This window comes from Henckelia pumila, chromosome 1, assembly GCF_033568475.1.
Source record: "Henckelia pumila isolate YLH828 chromosome 1, ASM3356847v2, whole genome shotgun sequence".
NCBI classification, from domain to species: Eukaryota; Viridiplantae; Streptophyta; class Magnoliopsida; order Lamiales; family Gesneriaceae; genus Henckelia; species Henckelia pumila.
Window position 1 is genome coordinate 105,511,510 of NC_133120.1, and position 10,498 is coordinate 105,522,007.

General features: G+C 35.6%; 1 protein-coding gene across 2 annotated transcripts; it reads left to right on the plus strand.

Annotated features, from left to right (window-relative positions):
* The first annotated feature begins 638 nt into the window (after positions 1-638).
* LOC140862238 (uncharacterized) lies at positions 639-4,505 on the plus strand. 2 transcript variants are annotated; one of them, XM_073265470.1, is made up of 4 exons: positions 639-969; positions 1,250-1,316; positions 3,498-3,836; positions 3,921-4,505. In XM_073265470.1, the coding sequence occupies exons 2-4, from the start codon at positions 1,314-1,316 to the stop codon at positions 4,503-4,505; spliced, it is 927 nt and encodes a 308-aa protein (XP_073121571.1). In that variant the 5' UTR covers positions 639-969; positions 1,250-1,313. The 2 variants fall into 2 exon arrangements, with proteins under 2 accessions (XP_073121571.1, XP_073121989.1); XM_073265888.1 differs by lacking the exons at positions 639-969; positions 1,250-1,316 and adding an exon at positions 2,698-2,757.
* Positions 4,506-10,498: the final 5,993 nt, after the last annotated feature.

The window sequence follows — 10,498 nt, forward strand, 5'->3', positions numbered from 1 at the left end:
ATTTTATTAATATGAAACGATTCCATATATGGGTATCAAAACTTTTACGATTAAATTTGTTCAAGTAAAAATAAAAACAAAGTTAAATTTTTACCTCGTCAAGCAAAGGCTTGATTGTGGACTCCAACAGAATTTAATCTGCTCTTCTTGTAAATCCCGGGAACCGATGACTGTCACGATCTATCTCCGAAATTAGGTCCACGAACGAAAAATAGAAACCCTCTGATTGACTGCACTAGAAATCAATCAGAAGTTTTACGTAGAGAATAAACAGATTTGATCTGTTAATTCGGATTGTAATTTTTCACAAAAATCACAGTCCGAATTTTCTCAAAAAGAGATAGGGAATTTTCGAAAATCCCTTAGAAAAATATATGTAGTGTTCGAAATTTGCAAGACTGAATCTCTCTGAATTTCGAACACTTCTTACATGTTTATAAATAATTTCTAGACTAGATTAAGTTATAATTGTATTAGGACTCTAACTCCTTAGGGCCCACAATCCATAATTTAAGCCCAACAAGCCAAGCCCGTTGTTATAGAAATTAATATAAAATTCATCGTGACTCCGATTGATAAACTGATTTTACCAATGTGCACAGAAACCATTTCTGCATCTTTTACAGACTGTTTGGCAACCCGGATTTGACTGGATTTTACTGGATTTGGATTTCAAAATTCCCTTTTTAGTGTTTGGATAGGCAACTTAAAAAACGGAATTCTGATTTGGTTGGGAATTCCCGGGATTTGATGGGATTCTTGTTAACGTAACCAAATCCTATGAATGTTGACAAGATTTCATGGGATTGGGATTTGGAAAAACCAAACTTATCGGCAATTTTTTTTTTATCTGTTATCTTTTACTCTTTTATTTTTGTTTTCCCAGAAAGTCGATAAAAGCCGATCTAAAGCTTACGCATATTTTATTTCCATGGTTCAAGCTCCAAGACTCGTTGTAAACAAACTCAAGTCAGTATTCTTTTTTCATTATTCTGCTCGCGCATTCCAAGAGAAATGAATTTTCAAAGCTTTTGCAATTTTTATTTTGCTCGTAATCTGCTAACTCATTTAATGGAGTTGATATGATTGGTTTATGTGGTTGTGGAGGCATATTCAGATTCCACATGTTAACTTTGATAATTATTATAGACTTCTTCTGCAACTATCTTCATGAAATACTTTATTTTTTCGTAAATAATGTTTTTTTTTTGAAATCATCCCTGAATAATTTTTTGATGTTTTTTTGTAGGCACTCATAATAGCTTGCATCGCACCGTGTAGGTTGAGTTGTGGTGAAAAAAACGATTTAATTAATGGTATGTTCCTTTGTACCTGGGTTTAAACTTTAATGTTGTCATTGTTACTAAATTTATTGCTATTTGAGTGTATGTCACTGTATATGCTAAATTATATTGACAAATATATTGCAAAATGTATTAAGGTTTTTTTGTTGAGCCCAATCAATGCTTTAACCCATTTTTCGGAAGTTTCCATTAGCCAGAATCCTTTTGAATCCTCAAAAATCAACCTTGTCAAAGGATTATCAAATGATAAGTTCGGAAAAAGTGCAAGTAAAAAATTAGCTTATTCCCAAACAAAAAATGCATAAATTTTGTGTTTTATTTCAGTACACTGTTAATGGACATGTTTTTTTGTTCCACATAATGTTTAGGTAATGTTTATGTGTTATTTGTAAAAAATCTTGAATTTCATGTCTATATATATATATATATATATATATATTCGAAGCGTTTTTGTCTATATATTTAAAAATTCAATTCTTAATACTTGTAAAAAAAATTATTGATTGAATTAGTTGATAACACGTATGTGTTTATGACATATGAAATCAATTTATTTTTGTAGATAACTAAATCGAGGTTGTATTTACACAACCATGTTAATATTTAAATATTTTTTTATTTTATAGATGGATAGAGTCAAAGAATCAACTCGACGATCTCAGAGAGCAATTATAGTAGTAGTGGCTTGTGTTTCTTACTTGAATATGTTATTTTATAAAAATAAGAGCTATATAAGTAGAGTCATATCAGAAAAAGATTTGAAAAGAGATATAGTTAGGAAGGAGTTAATGTATCGTATTGAAACCGATGAAAGAATTCGTGGAGTATTTCGTATGAGACCGAATGCATTTATGAAATTTGTTTCACTATTACGAGAGAAAACTTTCCTCGAAGATACTATTTACAGCAGCATAGAAGAACAATTTGCAAAATTTTTGTATATTGTTGGGCAAAATGAAAGTACTCGTTCAATGGGATTTATATTCTTACGATCTGGGGAAACCATCAGTCGACATTTTCACAATGTCTTGAAGGCAATCATATCTCTTCAAGATCAATTTATTATTCAACCTAATGGGAATGATGTCCCGCCTGAAATATTTCATAATCCTAGATTCTATCCTTATTTCAAGGTAATTCTATATAGATATATTTTTTTCGATTGTTCCATTAAAATAATAAATTCATATATGATTAAAAATAATATAATTTTGATACATATGATAGGATTGTATTGGTGCAATTGATGGAACACATTTTCGTGTTAAAGTATCTAAAGAACATGTTGCAAGATATAGAGGAAGAAAAGATTTTCCCACACAAAATGTGTTGGCTGCATGTACCTTCGACTTGAGGTTTACATATGTGTTACCCGGATGGGAAGGTTCAGCAGCTGATGGTCGTATCCTTGAGGATGCACTTGATAGAGAAGATAAGCTAAAAGTTCCAAATGGTATTTAATCATACATATACTAATAAATTTTAAAAAATAATAACAAATATATATTAATTTTCAATTAACTTTTGTAGGTAAATATTATCTTGTCGATTCTGGATTTATGATAAGAGATGGTTTTATCGCCCCTTTCAGAGGAACCCGATATCATCTAAAAGAATATAGTAATCGTGGGCCCGAATCTCAAAAAGAAATATTTAATCACAGACATGCATCTTTGAGAAATGCCATCGAAAGATCATTCGGTGTGTTAAAAAAGAGATTTTCAATTTTAGCTAGTGGTGCTGAACCTAACTACAATGTAGGGACACATTCTGAAATTATATTAGCCTGTTGTATTTTGCATAATTTTCTCATGGGAGTAGATCCTGATGAAAGATTGATTGCTGAAGTCGATAGTGAATTAATACATGAAGATATTGTGAATGAAGAAAATGCAGCTTCTCGAGGTAGAACTGAAAGTAATAGGCAAGGAATAATGATAAGAAATAGAATAGCACAAGAAATGTGGGAAGATTATTCATGTGGTCCTACTTAAAATATTTTTGGCGTCATGCACTGTTCATTTAAAAAATTTAAGGTTGTTTATTTTGTTTGTATGTAAAATTTCATTTTTATTTTTTGTGATTCTTTATTTATTTATTTTTTGGCTTTACGTTACAAAATAATTATCTATCCATTTTAATATATAATTTATTTCATATGATTTGAAGTTTGTAACTTGTATTAATTCTTAGGAAATGAGTACTGGCGTTCAAACTGTTGAAGCTGTCCACTATAAAAGTTGGACGCAACAGATGGATGAATTTCTTCTTGATTTTTTACTAGAACAAAAGAATCAAGGACAAAAACCAGATAGAAATTTTTCTCAAGCTGCGTACAATGTTGCTATCGAAGCTATTAATTCCAAATTTACTATGAAAGTAAATAAAGACAATGTGCAAAATAGATTAAAAACTTTGAAAAGAAAGATGACTATTGCTTTGGAAGTATTCAAACGAGGTAGTGGATTTGGTTGGAATGACATAACAAAAAAAATTGAGGCACCAGAGGAGGTTTGGGATGAATTAATCAAGGTATGTATTTTTATTTTGTCATGTTCAAGTGTTTCTATATGTTTTTAGTTATTATTGTATTAAAAATAAACATAATGTAATTAGGTATATCCTGATGCTAAACATGTCAGAAATATTGCAATCCCTAATTTTATTGTGCTGCGAGAAATATTTGAAAAAGATAGAGCTAATGGAAAAGGAGCAGAAACTGGTAAAGAGAAGACACGTCGTTGGGTAAGAGAGGGGAAAGAGCCGAGCGGTGGAGAATCTTCAAGAATAGAAGATATTGATCGGTTGGTAGCTCAGCAACAGGTACATTTAGAAACTTTGGAGGATTTTGAAGAAGAGAATTTTGATCAAATGTCTCTTCCTCATTCATCATCCACAACTAATATTTCTAAAGTTGGCAAGAAAAAACTGTCAAAGTTTGATGAGATGAATGAGAGGTTTGATACATTGAACAATACGATCTCACAAATGGCTAAGGCGATGGATGTCAATGAACAAAACAAGCGTCGGTGTGAAGAGATATACACTGAACTAACAAAACTTGAAGGAGTAGATGAAGATTTTGTTTTTGCAGCAAGTGATTTTCTTGTATCCAATCCAAATGCAGCCGATCTTTTCTTGGGAATTCCACTTCATGCTCGTCGTCGCTGGTTGAATTGGAAAATGGACAACTCATCTTAGGATAAAATATTGCATACTTTTCTAAATAAAAGTTAGGATTTTATTGGATTCGTTGACAAATTTATTCATGTTTTATTTTAAATTCCATTTGGTTTTTTAAAAGAGTCAATTTATTGAACTTCAAATTTTCGTATTTTATTGTTTGATTTATATTTCTTATTTCACGTGAACTCTGATTTATTATTTCATGTTATTTTTTGAATTTTCGACACAATTAATATAGAATAAAATTTAATTTCTAAACTTTAAAAGATTTGGTTCGAAAAGAGTTTGTAATGAAAAATTTAGCATAATTTTAAATTCCAAATCCAAATTCATATTTCTCCAAACAAGAAATGGATTTGTAAATACCATTTTTAAATTATATATCCAAACACCAAATGGAATTTTAAATTCATGGATTTTCAATTCCAATTCCAAATCCAAATCCAAATCCAAATCCAAATCCAATTTTTTAAGAAACCAAACACAGTGTTAAAGTCAAGATAATTTTTCTGAATCCGAATTCAGTGATTTCCAAAAATGCCCCTATGTCATTTTAGGAAATCCCACTCCCTTTTAATTAAGAAGTCCAACTTCTCTTTCATTAAATTTAAATCTTTAAATTTAACTATCTCTACGGGGTTTTAGTAATCCATTACTTGTGTAACCCTCAATGGTTCAGGAATACAGCTAGTCGTGGGCTCACAACTCCTTGTGACTCGGAACAACAATTTCCGACTTACCCATCGAATCATGGTAAGAGCGCCTAGCAACATCGCCCCAGGATTCCCTAGGTATTACTGATAGTGCCTGCAAGAACCAGTAGATTTTGGTTAGCGTACAGTACGGTCCCTTCATCCATATATCCCGATCGAATCAACAACCATTGGTATATCGAGAGTCGTTCGAGATTCGATAACTATGCATTACATCTTGGAGATCTATTAGTGACATCGCATGTGTTACTAGGAACACCAAGTAACCTAAAACACATCATGTACTCTGGCCAGAGATTCGTCACACTAATATCTCCTCAGATCGCATAGGATATCCACACTCGCAAGTATATGGTGAATCCTTGACAACAAAGAATCGACTCCTATATGTATCGTAACTGTACCCAATCCCGACACCTGATGACCCCAATAGAGTCGGTAAACGAGTCAAAGTACAGTACTAGCATATAGAGACTCAATGATGTTTCAAGTAATAAGGACTAATCATGTACAACCAAAACCGCGGACTTTATCCACTCGATAAATGATAACCACTTGGAAAGTCCAGATAGAGTAGTTCGATCATTCGTCATATGAATATCCATTTGCATGCTTTGAACATCTCTATGTTCCATACCAATGAAACGTGGTACTCGGCATCGCAAATGCTAGTCTCAATCTCGAGCGATCCTTATCCTTATTTGCGGACGGCTCAATTGACTAGGAACAGTTTAGAATATACAGTGACTATAAGATGTGTTTCATGATAGCCATCCCCATGTGCTACCACATCTTACATACACTATAGTATATTCAAGGTCTTTATCAAAACAACAATAGTATATCACAATATAACAATATGAAGAAAGATAAAGTCAATGCCATTATAAAAGTGTAAATTATATTAAACAAAAGATTGTTTTACATAGAGTCATAAAAGCCCTTAGCCACAAGTTGGCTAACCGGGCACCCACTCTTTCAATCTCCCACTTGCCCTAAAGCCAACTAGTCATACTACGTAATCCCATTGTTTCGCGATGTTTGTCAAACAATGGTCCTGGCAAGGGCTTAGTAAGCGGATCAGCGATATTGTCTGTAGAGGCCACTCTCTCAACACTGATGTCTCCTCTTTCCACAATCTCCTGGATGATGTGGTATTTCCTCAGTACATGTTTGGACTGCTGATGAGACCTTGGTTCCTTTGCCTGAGCAACGACACCCGTGTTGTCACAGTACACCGGGACTGGACCAACAGCTTCAGGAATTACACCCAACTCTTGGATGAATTTCCTTATCCAAACCGCCTCTTTAGCAGCAGCTGATGCTGCAATGTATTCTGCCTCAGTGGTGGAATCCGTCGTGGTGTCCTGCTTGGAACTCTTCCAAGAGACAGCACCGCCATTGAGCACGAATACAAATCCAAAGGTTGATTTCGAGTCATCCACGTCACATTGGAAGTTAGAGTCGGTATAGCCTTCCAACTTCAATTCTCTCCCTCCATAAACCATGAATAAATTCTTAGTCCTTCGCAAGTACTTAAGAATATCCTTCACGGCTTTCCAATGCATTTGACCGGGATTGGCTTGGTATCTGCTCGTGACGCTCAGAGCATAGGCCACATCCGGTCTGGTAAATATCATCCCATACATGATACTACCTATGGCTGACGCATATGGCACGTGTATCATCTTCTCTATCTCTTCGTCAGTCTTGGGACACATAGACTTGGATAGAGAAACTCCATGACACATAGGTAGATGTCCTCTCTTGGACTCATCCATAGAAAACCTTTTCAATATGGTGTCGATGTAGGTTGATTGAGTGAGTCCTATCATTCTTTTAGATCTATCTCTATAGATCTGAATTCCTAGAATATAGGATGCCTCACCTAAATCCTTCATCGAAAATCTACCTGATAACCATATCTTTGTTGACTGCAACATCCCTACATCATTTCCCATGAGTAGGATGTCATCAACATAAAGTACTAAGAATGTTACCGCATTCTTAACTACTTTCTTGTACACGCATGGTTCCTCCGGGTTGTTGATAAAACCAAAATCCTTTATCGTTTCATCAAATTTCTGGTTCCAACTTCTTGATGCTTGTTTGAGACCATAGATTGATCTCTAAAGCTTGCATACCTTATGCTCGCTTCCCATGGATGTGTATCCCTCAGGCTGCATCATATAGATCTCTTCCTTAATGTTTTCATTAAGAAATGCAGTCTTTACATCCATTTGCCATATCTCATAGTCATACCATGCTGCTATGGCAATAAGGATTCTTATGGACTTGAACATTGCGACTGGTGAAAAGGTTTCATCATAGTCAACTCCTTGTCTTTGAGTATAACCTTTTGCCACCAATCTTGCCTTGTAGGTCAATACCTTTCCATCAGGCCCAAGCTTTTTCTTGTAGATCTATTTGCACCCAATTGAAACAATTCCATCGGGAGGATCTACTAAAGACCAAACTTGGTTAGAATGCATCGAGTCTATTTCTGATTGCATAGCTTCAAGCCATAAATTCGAATCCGCATCAGAAATTGCTTCCTTGAAGTTTCTTGGATCACATCCAATGTCGGGTTCACTTTGATCCCCTTCAAGAAGAAGACCATATCTAATAGGAGGCCTAGAAGTCCTCTCGGATCTCCTAGTAATAGGCGTGTCTTGTGATGATTCTTGAGGTGTAGGATCGCTATTTTGTATCTCGGGTTCTTCTCGAATTTCTTCGAGTTCCATCATCTTGCCTTTCTTATCCAATAAGAACTCCTTCTCCAAGAAGGTGGAATTCCTTGAAACAAACACTTTTGTTTCAGCAGGATGATAGAAATAATATCCGATTGAATTCTTCGGATACCCTACAAAATAACATAAGGTGGATCAACTATCCAACTTATCTCCCACTGTCTGCTTCACGTAAGCAGGACATCCCCAAATCCTCAAGTACGAATACTTAGGAGCTTTGCCATTCCATAACTCGTATGGTGTTTTATTTACTGCTTTAGTGTGGACGTTGTTTAATAACAATACCGCCGTTTCAAGCGCGTAGCCCCAAAACGAAGGTGGGAGCTCAGTGAAGCTCATCATGGATCGAACCATGTCCAACAAAGTTCGATTGCGACGCTCTGAAACACCATTAAGCTGAGGTGTCATAGGAGGAGTCCATTGAGAGAGAATCTCATTCTCTTTTAGATAGTCCAAAAACTCGGTACTTAAGTATTCTCCACCTTGATCCAATCGAAGTGTCTTAATACTTTTACCTAGTTTGTTTTCTACTTCAGCCTTGAATTCTTTGAACCTTTCAAATGCTTCAGACTTATATTTCATTAAATATAAATACCCATAACTAGAATGATCATCAGTAAAGGTAATGAAGTAGGTGTTGCCACATTTAGTACCAATCCTAAATGGACCGCAAACATCTGTATGGATCAAATCCAACAGATTTTGACTACGCTCAGGTTTCCCTTTGAAAGGAGATTTAGTCATTTTTCCCTTTAGGCAAGACTCACAAGTAGGTAGAGAGTTAATATCAGACATATCAAACATGCCCTCTCCCACTAGCTTGTTCATCCTCCTTGAGGAAATATGACCTAGCCTAGCATGCCAAAGGTTTGCTGGGTTTTGACTATCGTTTTTCCTTTTAATTGTTGTCACCGGTTTATCAACATAATTAATTGGAACGTCTTTTAATTTTAAGCTATATAGATCGTTTTCAAGTTGTCCATTTCCAATCAAACATTCATTCTTGTAAATATTGCAAATCTCATTTACAAAATTGCAAGAAAAACCATCTCTATCAAGCATAGAAATAGATATAATGTTTTTGACCAAATCCGGAACATATAAAACATCTCTCAAAAATAACTTAAAATTGTTTTGCAAAACTAAATAAATGTCTCCTATAGCTTTGGCTTTGACTCTAGAACCATTCCCGAGCCTTAGCTGGGTCTCACCCATCCTTAGCTTACGACTTCTTGTCATCACCTCCAAATCATTGCAAATGTGAGATCCACATCCGGCATCCAATACCCAAGAAGAAGTATTAAGCGAAACATTTATTTCAATGTAAAACATACCCTTTGCAGTTCGCAACTGTTCGAGGTATTCCTTGCAGTTACGTTTCCAATGACCGGGTTTCTTGCAGTAATGGCAAACGTTTTCATCTTTTATCCCAATTGAAGCCTTGGCATTTCCCTTCTTATTTGGTACAATCTTCTTGGGCGGGGCAGAATGTTTCTTACCCTTTCCACTTGGTCCTTTCTTAGAGTTAGAAGAGGAGCCAACCAAGAGTACCGGTTTATCCTTCTTTAGTGTGGCTTCATATGTGACAAACATATTGACCATCTCTTCAAGGGTGGCCTCTATCTTGTTCATATTGAAGTTCAACACAAAATCGTCAAACGATGAAGGAAGTGATAGAAGAAACAAGTCCGCGCTAAGTTCATGCTCCAAAGTCAAGTCGAGTGTTACCAACTTTTCAATGAGCCCAATCATGCGCACCCCATGCTCACGGACCGAAGTCCCATCTTGCATGCGGCTCATCATGAGCTCTCTGACGGTGGCATACCTCTCCGACCTTGACTGAGCTCCAAAGAGTTCCTTGAGGTTCTTGTGAATGTCAGCAGCATTCACGGCATCCTCGAATCTCCTTTGAAGCTCATCAGACATCGAAGCCTGCATGTAGCATTTGGCCTTGATATCATGGTCCCACCATAAATCAAGTTTGGCCAACTCTTTCGGACTTGTATTAGCCGGGGCTTCCTTCGGAGGCGGCTTCTCTAACACGTAGAAAGCTTTTTCCGAAGTAAGAATAATTTTCAACTTACGGAACCATTCCGTATAGTTTGCGCCAGTCAATTTGTTTTGTTCGAGAATTGAAAATAGTGGATTGCATGGATTCATCATAATGTAATACTGAAAAGGAAACAGACAATAATCAGTGATTGTTTAATTAATTTACTAAGACATAAAATATGGCGAATTTTAATTTTATGAATTACACTCCCACTATTTTAACGATTTCACTACCCTCTAGTGAAAACGGGAAACTGTTTTCCTTAGTGAGAACATGGAGTCCAATTGACAAATCATGATCCCGAATAATATCAGTCAACCATAATTTTCAAAAGGTAGAGCCCAATTACTATCAAAGTAACCCCCATGTTTTTACCTCATGTCCAATAAGGGCCCAATAATATGACGCCGTTTATTGTGACATGTCAAGATAACCCATCAATATTAAGTTGTGATGGACGGTCGCCATGTGGATCTCCAATAATATGAGTCA